The sequence below is a fragment of the Vidua chalybeata genome (assembly GCF_026979565.1).
Source record: "Vidua chalybeata isolate OUT-0048 chromosome W unlocalized genomic scaffold, bVidCha1 merged haplotype SUPER_W_unloc_6, whole genome shotgun sequence".
NCBI lineage: Eukaryota > Metazoa > Chordata > Aves > Passeriformes > Viduidae > Vidua > Vidua chalybeata.
In genome coordinates, this window is record NW_026530341.1 from 220621 (window position 1) to 244439 (window position 23819).

Here is a 23819-nt window from a genome sequence, read left to right on the forward strand (position 1 = left end):
CCTCTGGGGTTTACCCCTGCTGGCAAAGGCGCAACAAGCGCATGACAGTCATCACATGACTCGACAATGTCACAAGCCTCAGTTGGCATCAGCTGAAACTGCTTCTGCAAGGTATGTGCGTTCTGATGGAAAAACCCATGCGATGCCTTGGCCTGTGTGAGTGTGTCAGGCTGAGGTGCTACCCACGCCGGGTTAGCCAACTTGTCAGCCCTTGCGTTTCCTTCTGCTACAAACCCTGGCAAATTGGTGTGTCTCCTTACATGCAGAACATAGTACGGATGAACCCAGGCCTGAATAGCACACCACAAGGTCTTCAATAAATGAAACAAGGCAGGATTACTGACCTCCTTCAAAATTGAATAACCCAATCACTGTGTGATATCGGCCACATAGGCAGAATCTGTGACCAAATTGAAAGGTTCCTGGGAAAATTTCTCAAATGCCATGACAGCAGCCCTCAATTCAACCAATTGGGCTGATCCATCCTCATGGCCTTCCAGAACCTGCCACTCAGATCCATCCTTCCAAGTAACTATGGCCTTTCCTGTTTTCCCTGAACCGTCAGTGAAGACAGTGGGTCCTTGCGCTGGCTCCTGACTGTTTTTGGGCCGCAAAGAGATTTGTGTGAATTTTGCTACCTGCAGTAGCTTGTGGCTGGGCAGATGATAAGTGATCTGCCCTGAAAAGTTTTCCAGAGCACTTTGCAGGGACACACTGTGTGCAAAGCTCCAGTCAAAATCCTCCCGCTGTACTGGCAGTATGATCTTTGCGGGATCCGCACCCATCAATTGCAAACACCATTGCCAGCATTTGATTATCTGCGGCTGATGGGGCAGGAAAATCCATTCCAGGAGGTGCAAAGAATCGGACCATTTGTCACTCCATTGGCCAATGATGCCTGTGGGATGTGAATCTGGAGTGGTAATGAACACAGTGACATCAACGGAAGGATCAATGCGATAAACCTGGCAAGCAGAAACAGCTTGCTGAACCTCCTCCAGCAGCTGACGTGCCTCAGGGGTCAATGTGCGAGGCGACTTTAAATCAGAGTCTCCCTTTAACAAATCAAGCAGAGGAGATAGTTGTGCATTAGTCAGTCCCAAGTACGGACGTAACCAAGTGATGACACCTACCAATTTCTGGGCATCGTTCAGTGTCTTCACCGAATGCACAAATTGCACCTCCTGGTGTCGGATTGTCTGTTCCAGAATTCTGACCCCCAAATACTTCCAAGGAGGTTGTTGTTGAACCTTTTCTGGAGCCACCTGCAGCCCATGAAAATGCAAAGCATCAAGCAACCGAGGCTGAATCCTCAGCAGCTCATCCTGGGTGGACACAGCCACCAAAATGTCATCCATATAGTGATAAAAATGGGCATCAGGAAACTGCTTGCAAACTCCAGACAAGGCACGGGCCACATACCATTGGCATATGGCCGGAGAATCACGTATTCTTTGGGGCAAAAATCTCCATTGATATCGCTGTGTGGGCTCAGCATTGTTGATTGCTGGCACCGAGAAGGCAAACTTTGGTCTGTCATTGGGATGCAAAGGAATTGTAAAAAAACAATTCTTCAAATCCACGATGAGGATCGGCCAATCTGAAGGAAGCATGGTAGGCGATGGCATGCCTGTCTGCAATGTTCCCATGCTTTCCATCATGGCATTGACCTTTCAGAGGTCTTGTAACAACCTCCTTTTCCCAGATTTTTTCTTGATGCAGAAGACAGGAGTGTTCCAGGGACTGGTAGAAGGCTCCAGATGACCCTGGTCCAACTGCTCCTGCACTAGGTTTTGAAGGGCAACTAATTTGTCTTGAGGGAGGGGCCACTGGTTCTCCCAGACGGGTTTGTCCACCAGTCACCGTAAAGGAGGCGTGGGACACTCTGCGCCCTTCATCGCAGTGGCCCCCACCAAAAATCTGTCCCGATGCACACCCCCCACGCGGACAGAACGTCCCTCCCCCAGAGGTTAACACTAGTTGAAGTAACATGAGGCTGAATCATGGCCGTCTGTCCCTCTGGGTTCGTGATCATCATGGGCTGCTGGCTCACGTAGCAACGCACTGTTCCTCCCAATCCCACAATAGGTGTCTCCACCGGATCCAAGGGCGACTCCGGGGGCCAGGTGGCAACGGAGAGAACTGTGACATCCACACCGCTGTCAAGAAGCCTGCGGAGATGAATCTCCGGCAGCGTCGTGCCAGGGATGGACAGGGTACACAGTATCTCGGGATGTTTTTCGGTTAGGACAGCAGACCAGTGAACTTGAGGCGGCCCAGTGGATCCAAAGCCGCCGTCACCTCATGACCGATCAACTGTCCTGTGAACAGAAGACTTAAAAGGCACAAGTTGAGCAATTTGTGTCCCTTTTGGGATAGTGACGGGGGGTGGGTGTGGAAACCATGGCAGAAATCTGTCCCGTAAAATCTGCATCAATGAGTCCCATGTGCATAATGATGCCCTGAAGGGTGGCACTAGATCTCCCCATAAGGAGAGCACTCATGCCCTCACCCAAGGGACCAACGGCATCCAGGGGAACCTTGTGTATTTTGCATGAATCCATGACAACTGTTGCTGCTGTGCAGACATCAACACCTGCTGCGCCGTGGGTGCTGGCTGCAAGTTGGCTAAGCAGACCTCCATCGCTTCCAGGGCTTGGAGAGAAGCTTGTGTCTGGGCACGTCTCTCCGTCGTGCTCCGCTTCCAGTTTCCCGAGCCTGGCAACGCTTGGCCATTAGCATGCACAGTCGCCCTACAGACATTTGCAGTATTGTTTGGCCTTCCACACCAGCCACACAAAAACAAGGGAGTTGCGACCTGCTGTCCCTTCTTTCTCTGTTTCTTGCTACCCTGAGCATTCCCCTGCCGTTGCTGCCCACTCTGCGGCATTACCCACACCGGCTGCACAGCAGTAGCCACGGCAGACTGCACAGCAGTAGCCAAGGCAGCCATCTTATGACTTGAGGTGCCTACCTTTGCACAGGCCTCTGCCATCTGAGGGACAGAAGGATCACCAGGAAGAGCCTCTATGATTCTTCTACAGTCAGCACTGCAATTGCTTCTCGCAAGGTGTTTAATCCAAAGCTTCCTTGCCTCAGGATCTCCCACCTGCTTCTCCACAGAAGCAGACAGCCTGTCTGCAAATCATAGGAAAGACTCATCAGCTCCCTGGACAACAGTCACAAATGACTCCTTTGGAGCAGCCACTTCTATGGTCTGAATCAACGCTGCCATGCCTGTTGTCTGGCACTGATCCAGCACCAGAGGAGCAAAGCCAGCCTGCTCCTGAGGATCAGCATAATTGCCTGTGCCTAGCAGCACATCAGTACCAATCACACATCTGGGATCCCGTTGGCCCAACACAGTAGCATTTTGCTCCACTGCTCTAGTTGCCAGCTGAGTCCATTTAGACTCAAAAAGGTCGTATTCTACAGGCTGAAAAAGAACACGAGCCAAGCTTCGAATGTCATAAGGTGTCAGCAAATCAGCAGCAAACACTCGAAGCATCTGCATATCTTCTACAGAGCCCAGACCATATTTTCCAACCTTATCACAGAGTTCCATCAAAGCTTTCAATGGTAAAGGCTGATGGGCATTGTTAGCAATGCCCCTGAGCACAGGGAAAGCCTGGAGACCTCCTGGTAAGGCGGCAGCACCTGCTAAGCCCCGTGGACTCCACAGGGACAGAAGCAGATGCCTGACTGGGAGTCAGCTCAACAGCACCCGATATTGCGCTCCCTGCAGCATCAGCAGTGCCAGAGCAGCCATCTGTGCACCACGGGAGGCAATACAGAGAGGCACAATCAAGCACGTTCTCGACCTTAACTTTGACTTCTCATCAAAACTGCTCGTGCTCCTTCAGATGTACAGTCACCTGACATGGCAGAAGCGTCCACAAGGCCGAGGAAGAAGACCCACGGCCCTGGGGAAACATGGGTCTCCCGCCGGCCAGGTCACCTTTTGTGGCAAAGGTAACCACCGCAGTGGCAGCACCTGCTGCTGCCCCGGTACCCGCAGGAGGGATGGGCGGTGGAGAAGGGCCATCCCCCGCCGGGGCCCCCCCGAGGCCACCCTCCCTTGGCACAGGGGAAGAGCAGTGCGCAGAGAGAGACGCAGCTTGCAGAGCCGCGCCATTGCTTAGCGCCCCAGCCACGGAACCCAGCAAAGGCTGTCCGGGGATGGGGCCATCAGGCACCACACCCAAAAAGAATCCCGCCTGGGATGCGCAATCCGATAGTGGACACCACCTCACGGGGATGGAGCGGGCCAGGCCACCCGCCCACCAGGGTGGGGTCTGACAGAAAGTCGATCAATGTCCTGCCTACGGCGGCTTCCTCCACCTGCGCATGCCTGGCAGGGTGTGCAGACGCAGAATCGATCAATGACGTGGACCCCAAACGGGTGAGTGGGAGGGAAGCGGCTGACTCCGCTCCCACCGCCTTCAAGGGATACGTTGTGGAAACCCCACAGTTTGGGCAAAGTGTTGTCACTGAATCCGGCTCCAGCAGAGGCGGAGGCTGAGCCAGAGGCTCTTCACAGCCCCCAAGAGCTGGAAAGGCACACAGAGGAGGCGTCCCCACCCCGCTCCGCCACCCCCTGGGCGCGGAAAGGGACGGGGCCGGCACCGATCTGCGCAAAGACTCAACATTCACTTCTGCCTCCAAAAAGACTTCAGCGTCACCGTGTTCAGAGGCTGGGGTGCTGGAGTCCTGCCAAAGTTTGTCAATCCATCTCCAGTTCAGGAGCATTGCCACTACACCTGCACTATAACCAACAGAGAGAGAGCCCATGAGGTGTTCTCCCAGGAGACCCCACGTCTCCCTGGAGAACGACTCCTCAGGGCCTGAAAAGAGCCCATGATCTCTGCCCTAGTAAAACAGCTGCTTAAAGCCATCCCAAAGAACAGAAGCCCTCTTTCTCTCCAGAAAAGCTTCCCAGACATTCAAGACCAGGAAGTCCTCCATAGAAACCACAAGGGCTGTCCTGACCACAAGCGCTGCAGGCAGAGAGAGAAAAAAAAAAGAAAAAGAGAATTAAAAGACCTCACCCACAGCTGTCCTGAACACAGCAATCACCAAATGTCACACTGCGACACAAAATAACTCACAGAAGCAGACCAGATGTAAAAGGAAAGAAAAAGAACCCAAAAAAGCAAACTTTATTTTCTGCCTCCTCTGTATATACAATAGCAAAAGTGACAGTGGATTGGAGGGTGAAACTGCCACCTCTCCAACCACACTGGTCAAACCAACGGTCCATCAATTCTTTCCACCCACAAAGAAGAATGAAAAGCAATCATTATTTACATGAACATGCGTGAGAAAACTCAGTTGAAATATGTAAATATCAGAAGGCATAGGAACTTTCAGAAGAACTTTAAAACTCTCAAAAGAACAGGGCGACAGTAAAGGGAGTGTTGGATATCCTTCACCCTTCAACGCAGTGGCCCCAACTAAAAATGCATCCCTATTCGCACTCCCCAGGCAGCCAACACATCCTGCTCCCACAGCTTGATCGGGGTAGAAACGACATAGGGTCAAACTGCAGCCACCTGCCCCTTTGCGTTGCCGATGAGCACGAAGCGTTGGCTCATCAAGGTACGTGCCGGACCTCCCACCCCTACAACGGGTGTTCCCACAGGGGCCAAAGGCCACGCAGGAGGCCACACAGAGAGGGAGATGACAGTCACATCTGCCCCCGTGTCGATCAAACCTTGCAGCTCGATCTTCGGCGGGTGGGCACCCAGTAGGGTCAGAGTACACGCCATCTGGGGTCGCTGAGCAGAAATGGCCACAGACCAGAGGGCTCGTGGCAGTCCCATATATCCGAAGCCACCACTCCCACGTGTGTGCAGGTCAGACCTGGGGACACATGACTGAAAAATCACAAGTTGAGCACTCCGATTCCCTGCCGGAATAGCAACGGGGGGGAGGGTGTGAAAACTGTGGCAAAAATCAGACCTGAAAAGTCAGAGTCAATGACTCCCAGGTCAACAGATTCCTTGGTGGGTGACACTAGACCTCCCCACAAGCAGCGCGCCGAGTCCCTGTCCCAAAGGTCTGAGCACGTCCAAAGGAACCTTATGTTCACAACAGGATTCTAGGACGACTGTGCCAGCAGTACATACATCCACGCCGGTGGAGCCGTGGGTGATGCCTCTGAGCTGGCTGGGCAAGCCTGAGCCGGCACTGTGCTCTGAGCAATCACTTGTGTCAGGCGCAATTCCTCTGTGTGCTTTTTCCCGTTTCCTGGGCCTGCCATAGGCTGGCCATTGGCATGATATTTAGACTTGTATTGGTCTGAACAATGACCTGCCTTTAGGCATCTAGAGCACAAGAAGGTGCCACCTGTACCTGTCGGCTTGGGTGCACCTTATTTTTTCTTGCCCTTATTTTTGTCCCTTTTCCGTCATCCTCCCCCTGAGGGCACCTGGCCTGGCTGTGTAGCAGTCTCCAGAGCAGACACTCTGTGGTTCACAGCACCTGTCGCAACACATGCTTTGACCATGTCTGCCACCAATGGGTCACCTGGAAGAGCATCTATGATCTTCCGGCAATTACTGTTCGCATTGAACCGGACCAACATTTTGCAGAAGCTCTCCCTTAATGTAATATCCTCAATCTGCCTCTCCAGGGCAGCAAAATCCTTCTCTACAAATTGCATAAAAGGCTCACCTGGTCCCTGTACAATCGTTGTACATTGTGGTGGGGGGGAGGCCGCCTCAATGGTCTTCACCAATGCACCAAATCCTACACTTTGACACTGCTCAAGAACAGCAGTGTCCCAGGTAGCCTGAAAATCAGGATTGGAAAAGGCATGCTCCCCGAGAGCATCCACCCCCACACCATACCTAGGGTCAGCCTGAGGCAGAAGCCTATTGCTTGCCGCAACCTTTGCAGCAGCCTGCATCCAGTACTTCTGAAATTTCACATACTGCACAGGCCAGAACAGCACCTGAGCAATATGTTTAATATCAGATGGAGCAAGCCGGTCCCTGTTTATCACTCTGAGAGCCTGCATAACTTGCTCAGAGCCAAGGCCATATTTTGCAACCTGGTCCCACAGATCCTGGATCGCCCGCCAGGCAAATACATCATGCTTGTTGGCGAGTCCCGAATTTGGGACAGCTTTAAACACGGGAGGAGCACTTACCTTGCCTTGTGGCAGAACATGGTCCTCCTGTGCCCCTCCCTCAGATGCTGGACAAATTGTCTGATTGACACCTGTGGCCCCACCCCCTGAGGCAAGTGGGGTGTCATCAGCTGCCCATCGCAGCCTCCCCACCCTGTTCAAAGGACCCCCACCCCCAGCTTCTGAAGCTCACACCTTGACTGCGTCACAAAAGCTGCGGGGATTCCTGGGGCACAAGGTCACCCAACAGGGAGGCAAAGTCCAGAGGTTATGGGCGGACGATGATTCCAGCTGTCAGTGCTGGCAGTTGTGGCAAGTACATTTCTCTCTCTCTCAAGATTTTTTATTGAGGTGCACAGAGAGAAATGAAAGAGAAAACAATTTCTATTTCTGCTCCATGTTTTTCTCTTGTGGAATGTGTTTGGAGAATTGTTTACCTGGAGTGAGCGCTTGGTTAGACCATGGTGGATTGTTTGGGCCTGATGGCCAATCGGATCCACCTGTGTCTGAGCTCTGGAGAACAGGGTCACGAGTTGTGAGTTAGTTAGATATGATAGTTAGAGAAAGTAGCATGTAGTATTTAGTATCCTCTTTTATATAACATATTAATGTATTATAACATAATTATAATAAATCATTCAGCCTTCTGAAATAGAGTTAGACATCATCATTCTTCCCATTGGGTTCACTGACATCTCTACAACAGGCGGTCTACCACCGGAGCACGGCCCTGCCGGGGGACTGGCTGTTGGTCGTCATCGCTGTCCGAGTCCCCATCTAGGGAAGCGGAGGACAGCCAGCAGGTAACAGGGGGTGGCGGATCAACTAAAAGGCCCGGATCCGAGAGGCCAACCGCGGGCCGCGAGACTGAAGGGCTAGGTACAAGCCCAAACGCAGGGGGACTGGCTGCCGGCGGTGCTGCAGCCGGGGGGCCAGCTGCGGATGGTGTGGCCAAAGACGGCCCGATGGGTGGCGTGGCCGGTGGTAGTACCGCCGCCGCCGCAGGCTGCACTGGCAAAGGTGTAAATGGCATTAAGTCAACCAAGTTGGCCACTGAGATGAGGAGGAGGCAGCTGCCCCACAACCAAGGGCAGGGTAACAAAAGGAGACACAGCTCCTGCTGTGTGATTTACCGTTCGGAGAGATGGTGCTGGAGTTATCATCACAGTCGCTGTTGTCTGCGCAGACACCATAAAAAAGGAGGTGGAAACCGGCTGGAGGCATGACGTCGGCTGGAGCAGGCACTCGCCGACAGGCATCGACAATGGGCATGGCCAGTACAGCTGTGCAGTCTCTGTGCCTGATGACAAGGAAGCTGATGGAGTGACCAGTGTTGTCCTGGCGGCCGCTGATGCCAGAACCAACCCCGCCCCCTCCCGTGAACCAGGGGGGAACCATGAGCCAGGAACTGCAGCTCCTGCTGGCCACAAGAAAGTCGGTCCCCGGTGTGCAGGGGGGAAAAAAGTGGAAGCGATCGCCGCCGCGACCCCCCAGCTACTTCTCGCAGGAAAGGGGAGAACTGGACCATCAGGGATGGAGGGGTCGATTGTGGCACAGGTGGAGAACTGCCGTCTCCCAGGCACAGCTGAGATGTGGCTATCGCTCTTGGTGGTGTTAATATCACAGAGAGAGGAGACAGCGACCTCCCAAAAAGATGTGAACAAGGGCTTGCCGGTGGAATACAATCTTCAGATGAGAGATGGGTTCTGCAGAGAATCCCCAAGCCCCCCGCCGGCCCACACAGAGTCGGAGAGAAGCTGGCCACCGGCCGGTCTTGCGATCTTCTCCCCAACACGCCGGCACCATCCCTGCCCTTCGAACTCCCACTCTTGGATGCACTGTCCCAGACCAGGATGGCAGCAAACAAGGGTCTCCACACAGTCATAAGTTGAGGTGCAACGAAATCCCCTTCAAAAAATGCCTCCGCGAGCCGGTCACCCAACGCCCGCCACAGGATCCGGCTGAAAGCAGCAGCCACACTCACCGGAAAATCATGAGCCTTGGCCCATACTAACAATTCACAGAGTGAATCATCCGACACAGAGAGTCTCTTAAAAGAAATCAGGTCCCTCCATATGGAGAAAATCGCGGCTTCCTCTTTAGAAGCATTGTTCCCCATCATGGAAACACCGGCACCCGACCCCAGCAAAGCACAAACTGTCCGCTGCGCTGGGGGATCCGTCCCCACCCGGTGGCCCAAGCTACCAGGGCAAAACTGCGGACCCAGTCCGATTCAGAAAGACGCGGGGAGAGGTCGTTACCTCTCTGGGGAAACAGAGCGTGTCCAAATGCGGGTAGACCGTGCAGGCGCCGCAGGGTCCTGGCGGGGGTCCCAGCGGAGGTCCCAGGTGCCACTGTCCGTGAGGGGTTGATCGGTGCAACACATGTTGTCGGTCACCAGATGTCACCGCTGAGCAAGAAATGACACAAATCCACAAACAGGTTGGTTCACACAACAGCACTTTTAATACTAAAGTTCTTTTATAACTAGGTTCGACACATTCTACTTGATTGGCTAATTAACAAAAACATTTTCCTCACAAACAGTCCTTGAGAAGAACAGAAAAACAGAGTAGGAAAACGCCACCTGCAGGTTGTTTATACTAACAAGTTACTGTTGTTTCTCTACAACTCCCTAAAAAGTCTCACAAATCTATTGTGAGGAAATGAATTCCGTTTTCTTGCTCTCTGACCAGGCTGTTGCATCCACAAGCTTGGAAGCAGAGGTGGTACTAGTTCTGAATGCAGATTCCCAAATCTCTTTTTTTTTAGTTTCACTGCTTTGATGCACTGGAAGTTTTTTTTACCTCATTTAGAAGAAGACATGTCTATCCAAATTGAGGAATTAAAAGAAAGAGTGATAGCTAGAATGTCCATTTATAATTTCTTTGGTACTCTGCTAGTTTTGTATTTTTTTAAAAATACTGTAATATTTAAGGCTTTATGCTCTGTGACTGTTAGTCTTTATGAAGACTTCACTTGCAACAGTTGTGTTAGTCTGTCTTTGGACACAGAGGCTTGTGGATGAGAGTTGAGAAGGGCATGTTTCTTTGCCCAAGACTTCTATTCATTTAACTTCCTATAGTCATAAGATCCATTTTATGTCTGACCATGTGTTACTTCTTAAACCTTTTAAGATAGAACAAAGGGGACCTTTCAGGTTATTCTTCTTTCTATCTAAGACCAGGCCAGCAAAGCAGTTTCTGTTACATATTTTTGAAGTTCAGGCCCACAGCTGTCATTTGGGTTGCCTCAGGCATCCTCAGCTGAAATTGTAAGGGAGCTAATTGATTGCAAAAGGAGACAGATTCAATAGTCTGTGATGGATTCCCATGCCCAGAGGTAGCATCATACTGTATCTGAAAGGACATGCCCAACTTTTTGAGGCTTTCCTCAAAATTATACAGTGGGAAAGCATGGATACGATGCTCTCAGAGTCATCCTTTTACTGATCCTTCCTAAGTCATGAAAAACCTTACTAAGGAGAGGCTGCTTCCTCTTCAACTTGGCAGACTCATCCAGTTTTTGGTATTTCTTGCAATGGTTCAAGATTTTTGGCACCATGCCCATCAGTAAAATAGTCATGCATTCTGAAATTTATAGATTTGGTTCTTGAGTTGTCAGTGCGGGTTGGGTTTTTTTGCTCCTGTGAAATAACTAAAGTTTTAGGAGTATTTTAGTACATAATACAGTTACACAGGCTATAGCAGATGAAGCCATGTGATAGTTACTGGGGGAAATAGTTTTCTGCCTCACAAATAACGTGGTGTTGCTCAAACACATAGTTTTGTACTTGTAATCTGTGCTGTCTGTACTTCACCTAAGTTGGTTTATGGCAATATAGTCTTCTATACTGGGGATAAAATTGAAAAGTTATTTCAGCCTTCTTTCTCACCTATATCATGTAAAAAAAAAAAAAAAAGAATAACTATTCTTGTAGTACTTATTGTCTCAAAGGAGATACTGAAACACTGAGTTTATACTTGTAAACTGCTTTGTTACCTGCTTTCTCAATAGAATTAGTTTCCTCAATTCTAGGCATCTTGGACTATCTGATCATTGCCTACCTTGTGAGGGCTGCTGAGTTGCTGTTGTCTGAATTGAGAAGAGATAGGACAGAACCTGAAACTATTGATAGCCAACCTTTTTTGTTGAATGCAGGTGCCTGTCAGAGGTCATGGCTTTTTGTAGTGCTTCACAGTTGATGCCATCTCATTTGCATGTGCAATTTTACCTCTCAAATACCTTACCTAGACAAAAAGCCCCTAGAGATGGGGGCATATACATAAACCTGTCTGCCATCTTGATGGTTTGCACATAATACCTTTCTTCTTTCTTTTGCAGCTAACAGCTCAATAGATTAACTGTGCAATTGAGTAATATGAGTTGCTGTGCTATTCCTGATAAGTGTTTTAGTTGTTTTATTTTCAATTTCTATAGAACTGATATGATCCCTGAATTTATTTTAAAGGTAGAATTTAATATTAAAGCTAAAGCTCCAGTTTTCCCAAGTTATTGTTTTGCCATTCTGTATGTTGGTGCTTGAATTCTAGTACATCTGGATAATGGTTTCCCCTGGCCACGTATTTACTGTCTATTGTTCAATTATACTTATAAACATTTTTTCATTTCCTTTGGAGAAAAGAATAGCTCTGTACATACTCCCTTGCTAGATTTATGGAGGTAGTTGAGAGGGAAACTGTTGCTTGCTTTGCAGATTTTCTGTGTTGTGGTCATATCTAGGCTTCCTTGAACTAGTAAAAGTTCATTATAGCCAGAAATATTTGGGATTCTCACATTCCATAAGAAAATCCAACTTTTCAAACTTGTTTATTTTTCATTTCTTTCAAAAAATGCAACTTATGTTTCCATTTGTATCAGTGTGATATGTATGTATGGCTGTTTTTTTCCCATGAACTGGAGGGATGTGAGGTAGAAGCATACATTGAAAGCTGTCTCTTCCTTTTTGACTTTTGTATCTATTTTATCCAAATAGACTTCTTGGGAGACTGTAGGGGGAAAGAAGAAAAACCTTGGAAAAGAAGGTTTGGAAAACAAAGACAACAGAGAGAAACGAGGGGACAGAGAAATGAGCCGTGGATGGGGAAGTTCCAACAGACGGGGAAGAGGAGGCAGCCGTGGCCGAGAGTGTATGTATTTGGGTTCATTTTTAAAGATTCAGATACTTTTTTTGCAGCTGAAACTGGTTGAGTTAAGAGCAAATGCTTAATGGAGTAAAGTCTGTCCGAGCTACAGCTCAGCACTGAAGGGATTGTCTATGCAACAGGTATGCTCGATCTGTCTGTGACATGGTTCTGTCTGTGTTTATTTAGAGACACTAAATTTAAATTTCTGTCCTTTTTTGATTAATTGATCTTGTACAAATTGCTGTTCTTTTTTAAGTTTGAGAATTGACTCTGTAAAACTGCTTGAGAAGCAAGTATTTTGCTACACAGCTGATACACTTTTTTTTCTTTTAATGAAAAAAATATCCAGTTTTGATTACATCTCCTTTTATGAGTGGGAGAACCTGAAGATGTTCTCATCTTTTTATAAAGGGGAATGAAAAAACTGGGCTCATTATTACTCTCTAGCATATGTTACTCATAAGCCAACCAAATGTGAGTTTCTACAACACAGAAAGTTCTTTGTGGGTTGAAATGTTTAAAATTTTTCTACAGCTTATACAGGTGCAAAAATACATTGTGCAAAAGCAAACTGATGTTTCCAAGTTAGGTAGCATCACATTAGATCGCCATTGTATGCGCATTGCTTTTTTCTACTTAAGTTTTATCAGCAGTATCAAAGCTATATAAATAGCCTGTAAGGGCCATACACACTGATAGATGAGCAGAGAAACACCAATGAAAAAATATGTTTAGCTTTTGACTAAAAAGCAGGAAAAAATTTACAGTATTAGTCAATTCTTTTAATTATTGTAATATCTTCAAATATTGTGCCAGTGAAGACATTGTGAATCTTTGTAAAATAATGTCAAAGTTAGGAAAAAATAGTAATAAAACTTGCAGCTATGCTTAGAAAAAATGAATTCTGATCCATCAAAATGAAAGTGAAGTGTAAGAGCCGTGATGAGGGATGCGGGACTCCAGGTGGCTTTTCAAAATGCAGTTTATTACATCCAAGACGTTACAGCAGTCCAGGGTCATGGGCGACAGAGCCTGTGCCTACAGCTGTCAGCTCCAGCTGCAGACAAGCCTGAAGACTCTTTAGTTTTGGTTGCAATGCATTATATACTTTTCTTTGCTGAGCATCTTAATACAGAAGAACCAGTCTATACCTTAACTTTTACCTATAGCCTATCATAACTACTATAATTACCATATTCATGTTACTATTCTCCAATCACTAAAAGTTAGTACATTACAGTTTAAGCTAGAAGTTGTTTTTCAGTTTTCTTGCAGTGGAAAATTCTGAGACCTTTTTTCTACTTGCAACATTGGCAGTCTTGTTTGCCTGCGCTTTCTGCTTGTTAAAAACATCTTGTTTGTGGTGGGTTTATCCTTTGCTCTAAGCCATAAAAACCCCTTCTAAGTAACATACCCTTTGCCTTCTTAGTTATCCAGTAAGACTGGCTCAGCAATTCTTTTCTTCTATATCAAAACTTGCTTCCATCTCTATTTCATTCTCAGGTTCTACATTCAAAAATCTTTCTGCCAAGCATACATATCTGTGAGACTTTCTTGTCAAACTTTCATCCTTCCCAACAGTGAAGGGCAAAAGTTTTGACAGAGTCAGATGCTGCTTGTCTCTTTTTGGAACTGGAATTAAAGATTTGTTTCAAGTTGTTACCAAGTTGTTATCTCCTCCCACTGCAAGCATTATTGGTTTTGTTGCTGCCATTAGGAAAAGTTGTGCAGTACAAAATCTCAACAGTGTTTTAAGTGGCCAGTCTTTTTTTTTTCCCTTCTTTCAAAGAGCCAGCCATCTTTTGGAGTACTTCCTCAGGAGTTTCCTGTGAAATAGTTACGGTGCAGTGTGCTTTTCTAATGCCTCACCTTCACCTGGTTGTTATCCTTCTGATTTAAATACAAAAGAGAGTTGTTTTAAGTTTCCCTAGTTGTACAGGTATATGGTATGGGCAGACAAAAGAGTTGGTGTTCTTGGTTGTTCTTTATTCTTTCACTGTTGCTGCACAGCCTGTTATTGAGGAAGCATAGTATGAGGCAGCTTTTCTTCCTACCTTGTTAAAGAGGTGAGGCCATAATTAATAGTGTAGGCTGCAAAACACTGCCTTTCTCCCCTCCCCCAAAACTCCAACCTAACAGAAATGTGTTTGCTGGAGGGTATTTTCCTCTTAGATATTTTTCTTCCTAATGGTCTAGCACAAAGTAAACATAACTTGCTTGTAGCTAGGCTGCAGAAGAAGAGGGCTGACTGATATCTGTTAACCAGCCCACTTTAAAATCTTGCCCTTTTTTTTGAGGTTTAGGTTAAGCAGATGGCTATACTGTCTCATGCGTGAGTCTCTTAAGATGTCTTCTCTCCACAGTCAGAGCTGAAGAGAATGGAGTGGACAACAGTCAAGGAGACAGGCCTTCAGACCGTGGGAAACGTAGCCGTGGGAGAGGTGAGATGGTAGTATTGGTGCAGGACTGGCACCAATGATTTCATATCCTGAAATCAAACTCTCCCATTTGTTTCTTTAAACACTTCTTTTTAAGCATTTGTTTGTTATCCTTTGATTCCATAAGCATTTCATCCACCTTTAATTTAGGTACATTCCTCTCCCTTGCCCCTTGTTATGTCTTGGTCTCAGAACAACTTAAAAGAATTGGCACAGATGACTTCTATGGTAATTTCCTGTGTAGCAGGCTTGTGTGCTCTGGCTATGGAGACCTGTTTTCCCAGATTGACTCATGTCAGCCTTTTGAGAGTGGGAGTATGCTGGGCTCTGCAGGATGTACCTTGGCAGCAGGAGAGCACAAGATTCCATCTGTATGGCTCTCAGGGAAGGATTTGATGTGTACTTGTGTTGTTTTTTTGGGGTAGATCTGGTTGTCAGGCTTGCCTTCTGTTTTTGGTAGCCAATCGGAGAAAGTACAAGCCACCTTAGAGGCTTTTTGGTACGAGAAGGAATTCAGCATAGAGGACTTGATGAGAACTGTGGAAAAAGAATACTGCAGAGTCTTAGGTACAACAATCTTATCCTGTAGAAGAGATAGGAAAGGTGTTGATAATTGATTTGATGTGGAATCAAGGGATGTGTAGTTGGTTTGATTTTCATAGGCTGAAGTGGAAAGAGGCTTGTTTCTTCTAAGAGCAGGAGGAATGAAAATGAATAACTTGGGTACAGTGCAGATTGTGTGAGGAAGTGGGTATTAAGTGAATTAAATTGAGAAAGTGCATAGCAGAACTAATGTACTTAAGTAATGTCTGATTGGTAAAAAATTCTGCCTTCAAAAGGCTCTCTTCTTTGGAATATTCAGTAATGAGGCATTCAAAGACAGGCACATCCAACTTCATTGTCTCCAGATCTGCATCTTGAAGGAATGGAAACATGCAAAGACATGTAGCTTCTAAAGGATTGCAAAAATGACTCAGTTGTACCTGTGAATCAGCAAATACCAAATGGTGTGTGTAGAGAGGTAGGCTTGCAGGGAAGGGTGTGGTATAGATCACAGCTATAGTTTTTTGGTATGTTAGCACTGTTAATAGATGGAATGTAAGTATTTCAGTTAATTGTTTTATAAAATAATCCTTTATACTCAAATTATAAATATAATGGTAGGAGTTTTTAAAATTGTTGGGTGAAACTTAGAGGTTAACTTTAAATGCAGTCTGTTTTTTTGCTTTGTAACCTTATGAACAATACACTGCTTTTGTTGTCAACACTGTAGCTCTCTAGGTGAATATCATGTCTTAAGCCAAAACACTGACCTATCTGACTGAAGAAATAGGAACAACTTCAACCAATTTTCATTCACTGGCTTAGTGTACAAAGTAATGCTGTATCTCTCTACCAAGTATTTTAGACTGTGCATTCATGTGAGAAAAGTATCTTAATGAAATGTTTTCAACTGTCTGGGATAAGCTGGTTGACTTCAGTATTACTATATTACAAGCATGTGTATTCTGTGGCAGGAAATACCTAGTTAAATTTTAATGCAAACCTCTTGTGGTTTTTGGCCAGGACAGTTATTTTTTTCGCAGTAGTCGTGAGGGAGAAGAGCCTGGAGCCATCTGGGCATGCCTAGGTTGTTATTCTATACTACTCACATCACTGCCAGGGGGTGGAAGTAAGGGATTCTCACTTCTGAGAAGGGAGGGGGGGCATGGTTTATGGTCGGGAAGAAAAAGATGGCACATGGAGTGTCCCCCCACCATTTTGTTCATTGTATTGCAAGTTATGCAGTGCTGGGTTGGTTGATGAATGTGTGGATTTTTTTGGTTTTTTGCATGCAAATCACCTTCTTTTTGTACACTTTTGTTAGTAGTATTGTTGCTGTTAGTGTTCATTTTCTTATCTCATTGCTTTTTCCAGTAAATAGTTTTATCTCAACCCGTAATCTCTGCCATTCTTATCTCCCACTGAAGGGGAGGAGCGAATGGGGAGGGGAAATGGGACACACGCTAAATTAAGGAGTGCTGCTCCTAAACCACAACAGCCTTTAATTGACACCCAGTGTGAGGCATGAAGGGTTGAGATAATAGACTTGCCCAGAGTTGTTGGGAAGCAATTTTGATCTAAGAATTTGTTGTATTATGTATGGAGCCACTGGGCACAATGTTGCTTGGTCTGTTCACATGGTTGTGGTACCTAACCCTGTATGTGTTTCTGTATATGCACTATGTGCCCATCACAGTGCTCCTTCTCAGAGCAGGGATAGGGATCAGGATTGCTTTGTTGCTGTACTGTGTGATATCAGTTTATGACATTATAACATCAAGGGCAATGAGGGCCATTAGGGATGTGTCTTCAGTACTGCTCTCCTGTCATGGCCTTGGGTGCTACCTCTGGAAATTCATTAATAATCATACCCAGCCTGTGGGGGAAACAGGGAAGGATGATTTTCCCCAGCTTTTTACCCCCTCTTCCTCCTTTAGGCCTGTTACATCAGTTTTTGAGAATTTTCAATTTCCTTTGGATGTTAAGGAAAGCCTCTTCTTGTTGCTAAGTCTGCCAGGTCTCCTTAGTGTGGTCTACACCATGTTCAGAATCAAGAAAGAGCTATCTAGGGAGGTTATTCAGAGATCTGCCATAAGGGTAAATGGATAGTCATGAGTGGCATGGAATGTGGGAGAAAATTAGCCAGTTTTGGGGGAAATTCTCTGCACCAATGGTTGGGAAGTTCACCCCTGAACAAATATAGGACCCTGTTAAAGTGACAGAATATTTGCAAGGACAATGCTGTGACCGCGCCACAGGGGAGCAACTTGTTGCAGTGTGCTGGGACATGGCTACTATTTATTGGGCACTGCTCGTCACTAGACAGCACCCTCGGGGGGAGGAGGAGGAAAGCAGAGCAACTGACACTGTGGTCACTCAAACTGCAGTTGAACCAGAGGTAAAACCCATGCTGGTAGCAGTCATACCTATACAGAAAAAGAAATCCAAGACCAAATAATTTATCTTAGTGAGGGTTAAAGATGAAGTAGGGCCCTCAGAACAGGAGGAAGAGGCAGAGCCAGAGATAATAACCTGATTCCTATCCCTGGGTGAGCTGCAAGATATGTGAAAAAATTTCAGCTGCAAGTTGGGTGCCATGGTGACCTGGCTGCTCTGATGTTGGGGTATGGTGGCCCATGATATGAAACTAGATGGTAGCCAAGCAATTGGGATCTCTGTTCCGGGATGTGTGCATTGACCAGAAAATTAGGAAGAAGACACAGAATCACAAGGTTGGAAGAGACCTTCAAGATCATCGAGTCCAAGCCAGCCCTAACACCTCAACTAGACCATGGCACCGAGTGCCACATCCAGTCTTTTTTTAAACACATCCAGGGATGGTGACTCCACCACCTCCCTGGGCAGACCATTCCAGTACTTTATCACTCTTTCCATAAAAAACTTCTTCCTAATATCCAGCCTATATTTCCCTTGGTGTAGCTTAAGACTGTGTCCTCTCATTCTGTCAGTTGCTGCTTGGAGAAAGAGACCAACCCCCACCTGACTACAACCACCTTTCAGGAAGTTGTAGAGAGTGCTAAGGTCACCTCTGAGTCTCCTTTTCTCTAGGCTAAACAACCCCAGCTCCCTCAGTTGTTCCTCATAGGGCTTGTGTTCCAAGCCCTTCACCAGCCTCATTGCCCTCCTCTGGATGTACTTGAGCGTCTCAACGTCCTTCCTAAACTGAGGGGTCCAGAACTGGACACAGTACTCATGGTGCGGCCTCGCCATTGCTGAGTATAGGGGAAGAATGACCTCCCTGCTCCTGCTGGCCACACTATTCCTGATACAGACCAGGATGCCATTGGCCTTCTTGGCCACCAGGGCACACTGCTGGCTCATGTTCAGTCAGTTGTCGACCAGTACCCCCAGGTCCCTTTCTGCCTGGGCACTGTCCAGCCACTCCGTCCCCAGCTTATAACGTTGCAGGGGGTTATTGTGGCCAAAATGCAGGACTTGGATTTATTAAACTTCATCCTATTGGACTCTGCCCATCCATTCAACTGTTCCAAGTCTCTCTGCAGAGCCCTCCTACCCTTCAACAGATCGACACACGCTCCCAGCTTAGTGTAGTCTGCAAATTTACTAATGAAAGACTCAATACCCTCATCCATGTAGTCAATAAAAATATTGAACAGAACTGGCCCCAGCACAGACCCCTGAGGGACACCACTAGTGACTGGCCACCAGCCGGATGCAGCACCGTTCACCACCACTCTGTGGGCCTGGCCATCCAGCCAGTTCTTAACCCAGCAAAGAGTGCTCCTGTCCAAGCCATGGGCTGCCAGCTTTTCCAGGAGTATGCTGTGGGAGACAGTGTCAAAGGCCTTGCTGAAGTCTCCGCATGTTTTCTCCACAATCACGCAGGAAGAACCACAGCTCAGCTCGTGGGTTGTACCTTCTCTCCCCATCTGGGAGATGTCTACGTTTGGTACCAGAACCTCTGATTTGTATTGCCGAGATTTGGAGAAGGTCCTCTTTAATCTCCTCCCTGAGTTTCTTGTGATTCTCCTCTATCTTGTCTTCTATTTTCTGTAGACGTGCTTCCAAAGCTGTGATTCTTGCATGTGGTGGGCCATGCACAGCATCTGCATATGATCGGAGCCTCTTTGCCATATCAAGCACGGTCTCCTCCCTGTCATCCCGCTTCATTATTGCTAAAGCAGAAGCTTATTCTTGTGGCCCAAGTCGTACAAGTTTTTGCCACATCACAGATGTACATGGTACCAAGTTTGGATTTACAGTGTCTAGGTCATCTGAGAAGACAATCTCTGCAACTGCCATTTCTCTCAGGCGTTGAATCCCTTGTTCTATGGTCTTCCACTGGGTTTGCTGCATATAGAGATCATCTGCACACAGATATCTTTGTGACACACTTCCCAGGACCTGTGCCCAGAGACTGTGAGGGTTAGCCCCCCTCATCATTCCTTGGTCGATGACGGGATCATGTGACAGGGATACTAAATGCCTTGCTTCACTACCATCCAGAATTGTAGCCTCTTCTGCAGCATCCCAAAGACAGACTAACCAACTAACTATAGATTCATCAGATCATTGAGTGTAATCCTTTCTCAGGCCACAAAGGTCCTTCAGGAAAAAGGACTCAAGAGTGACCTCTGATTTTGTGTGAGTTCTTGGCTTTCAGGGTCCTTCCCCCAGATCATTACCATCGTCCACTCGCTGATCGGTTTTAAATATGTGTTTTCTGCCTGTCGTGGTAGGAGCATGTCCTGGTTTAGGACAAATTAGGGGAAAACACCTCCAAAGGAGCCCCTTATAGGAAACCAAACCCTCCGCAACCTCCCCCCCACCACCGGGTTCGGGAGGAATTCCTTCAGAGGGGAAGTGGAAAAAACTTGTTTATTAAGGCACAACAAAAAACACTCCCCAGCACAAGAGAAATAGCCCAAGATGACCACAGATGTTTTCACCAGTCCAAGGGGGTTGAGCTGTATCTCTCTTCGCCGCAGAGGGTACGCAGCTTCTTTCGCAGACCCCGGGGGAGCTCCTGCCCGGAGTAGGTCCGATGTCTTCGGGGGGGGGGGGAGGGAACAACGGAAACCGGGAAAAAGGAAAAAAAAATGGCAAAAAAGCAAGCCAGCGAAAAGCAGAGAAAAAAGAGAGGAAAGCAGAGCCAGCAAAGCATGCAGCCAGCAGCAAGCAAAAGCAGCAAGCCCGCTAAGCAGCAAGCCAGCAGCCAGCCGGGGGTGGGGGGAAGGAAGACAAAACAAACTGAGGACAGGGAACAGAAACCACGATTGGGATAATGAGCATGAAAATGTCCTGTCCCCACGACATTCCACCCCTTATCCCATATCATGAACATGTTACTGAACTTCCTTCCCACCTGCTCAAACCTTCCACACTTACACATTCCCTTCCATTCTCACTTGCTCTGACTTTCGACATTTACACATTTCCTTCTGTCCCATGCCTGTGTGGTTTAATGTACAAACAATGGCAGTAACATCCAGCAAATTGAGATGTTTGCATATGAGTCTCACCCCACAATCAGGTCTCCCTGAGGTACACATCGTGTTCTTCCATCTTTCTGCATTATCCACCATGTACAACCTGGTCCCTGAGCAAAGACAATCCCACGAATGGGTTTGTCTGTACTCGAGGCAGAATTGATCCACACTGTCCTCCCTAACAAACCTCTGATATGTGCCACTGGGACTTTATCTCCGTCTACTATATTCAGGGACTCAGACTGGGCAGGACCTGCTCGATTGGTGGAACCTCGGGTGTTAACTAACCAGGTGGCCTGTGCCAAATGCTGCTCCCAGTTTTTGAAAGATCCCCCACCCAATGCTTTCAAGGTGGTTTTTAACAGTCCATTGTACCTCTCTACCTTGCCTGCAGCTGGTGCATGGTAGGGGATATGGTACACCCACTCAATGCCATGTTCCCTAGCCCAGGAGTTGATAAGGCTGTTCTTAAAATGAGTCCCATTGTCTGACTCAATCCTCTCAGGGGTACCATGCCTCCAAAGGACCTGCTTTTCAAGGCCCAAGATGGTGTTACGGGCGGTAGCATGAGACACAGGGTAGGTTTCTAACCATCCTGTGGTGGCTTCCACCATTGTGAGCACGTAGCGCTTGCCTTGGCGGGTTTGAGGCAGTGTGATGTAGTCAATCTGCCAGGCCTCCCCATACTTGTACTTGGACCACCGTCCCCCATACCATAGGGGCTTCACCCGCTTGGCCTGTTTGATGGCAGCACACGTCTCACAGTCATGGATAACCTGAGAAATACTGTCCATGGTTAAATCCACCCCTTGGTCTCGTGCCCACTTATAGGTGGCATCTCTACCCTGATGGCCTGAGGCATCATGGGCCCATCGCGCTAGGAACAACTCCCCCTTGTGTTGCCAATCTAAATCTATCTTTGACACCCCTATCTTTGCAGCCTGATCTACCTGCTGATTGTTTTGCTGTTCTTCATTAGCTCTACTCTTGGGGACATGAGCATCTACATGGCGAACCTTCACAGGCAGTTTCTCTACCCGGGTAGCAATGTCTTTCCATTCTTCAGCAGCCCAGATTGGTTTTCCTCGACGCTGCCAGTTAGCCCCTTTCCATCTCTCCAGCCATCCCCACAGAGCATTGGCTACCATCCATGAATCAGTATAGAGGTAGAGCTTTGGCCACTTCTCCCTTTCTGCAATGTCTAGGGCCAGTTGAACGGCTTTGAGTTCAGCAAGTTGACTTGATCCACCTTCTCCTTCAGTGGCCTCTGCGACCTGTCGTGTGGGGCTCCATACAGCTGCTTTCCACTTCCGCTTCATTCCTACGACGCGACAGGAACCGTCAGTGAAAAGAGCATAGCGTGTTTCCTCTGCTGGCAATTGGTTGTAGGGTGGAGCCTCTTCAGCCCGTGTCACTGGTTCTTGTTCTTCATCTGTGACACCAAAGTTTTCACCTTCAGGCCAATTTGTAATCACTTCCAAAATCCCAGGGCGATTCAGTTTACCAATACGGGCGCGCTGCGTGATGAGGGCAATCCACTTGCTCCATGTAGCACTGGTGGCATGGTGGGTAGTAGGAACCTTTCCTCTGAACATCCACCCCAGCACCGGTAGTCGGGGTGCCAGGAGGAGTTGCGCTTCTGTACCAATCACCTCTGAGGCAGCTTGGACTCCTTCGTAGGCAGCCAAAATTTCCTTCTCTGTTGGGGTGTAGTTGGCTTCAGACCCTCTGTAGCTCCGACTCCAAAATCCTAGCGGTCGGCCTCGAGTCTCATCAGGCACTTTCTGCCAAAGGCTCCAGGACAGACCATGGTTCCCGGCTGCAGAGTAGAGCACATTCTTGACCTCTGGTCCCGTCCTGACTGGGCCAAGGGCTACTGCATGAGCAATTTCCTGCTTAATCTGGGCAAAAGCTTGTTGCTGCTCAGGGCCCCAATGGAAATTGTTCTTCTTGCGGGTGACCAGGTAAAGAGGGCTCACGATCTGACTGTACTCAGGAATGTGCATTCTCCAAAAACCTATGGCGCCTAAGAAAGCTTGTGTCTCCTTCTTGTTGGTTGGTGGGGACATAGCTGTGATCTTGTTGATGACATCCGTAGGAATCTGACGCCGTCCATCTTGCCACTTCACTCCCAGGAACTGGATCTCTCGAGCAGGTCCCTTGACTTTGCTCCTCTTGATGGCAAAACCGGCTTTCAGGAGAATCTGGATTATTTTCTCTCCTTTCTCAAACACTTCTGCTGCCGTTTTCCCCCACACAATAATATCATCGATATACTGTAAATGTTCTGGAGCCTCACCCTTTTCTAGTGCAACCTGGATCAGTCCATGGCAGATGGTAGGACTGTGCTTCCACCCCTGGGGCAGTCGATTCCAGGTGTATTGCACTCCCTTCCACGTAAAGGCAAACTGAGGCCTGCATTCTGCTGCCAGAGGAATGGAGAAAAACACATGAGCAATGTCAATAGTGGCGTACCACTGTGCTGCCTTGGACTCCAGCTCGTACTGGAGTTCCAGCATGTCCGGCACAGCAGCGCTCAGTGGTGGAGTCACTTCATTCAATGCTCGGTAGTCCACAGTCAATCTCCATTCTCCTTCAGATTTACGCACAGGCCAGATGGGGCTGTTGAAGAGTGAGTGGGTTTTGCTAACCACCCCTTGGCTCTCCAGCTCACGAATCAGTTTGTGGATGGGGATCACGGCATCTCGATTCGTTCTATACTGCCGGCGATGCACTGTCGAGGTCGCAATTGGCACTCGTTGCTCTTCCACTCTTAGGAGCCCTACTGCAGGTGGGTTTTCTGTCAGTCCAGGCAAGGTGTTTAATTGCTTAATGCTCTCTGCTTCTACAGCGGCAATTCCAAAGGCCCATCTGAGTCCCTTCGGGTCTTTGTAATAGCCGCTCCGGAGGAAGTCTATGCCCAGAATACATGGAGCCCCTGGGCCGGTCACAATGGGATGTTTCTTCCATTCCTTCCCAGTCAGGCTCACCTCAGCTTCCACCAGGGTCAGTTGTTGTGATCCCCCTGTCACACCGGCAATGAAAACAGGCTCTGCCCCCACATATCCCGATGGTATTAGCGTACACT

General features: G+C 47.8%; 1 protein-coding gene across 2 annotated transcripts in view; it reads left to right on the forward strand.

Moving 5' to 3' along the window:
* The window catches only part of LOC128783005 (ubiquitin-associated protein 2-like), a 194013-nt gene that overhangs the window by 12771 nt on the left and 157423 nt on the right, over positions 1 to 23819 (forward strand). For both annotated transcript variants that reach the window (XM_053933583.1, XM_053933582.1), the window contains exons 4-5: positions 12129 to 12282; positions 14643 to 14720. In XM_053933583.1, the coding sequence (XP_053789558.1) occupies positions 12129 to 12282; positions 14643 to 14720 (232 nt within the window). The remainder of the gene's footprint in view (positions 1 to 12128; positions 12283 to 14642; positions 14721 to 23819) is intronic.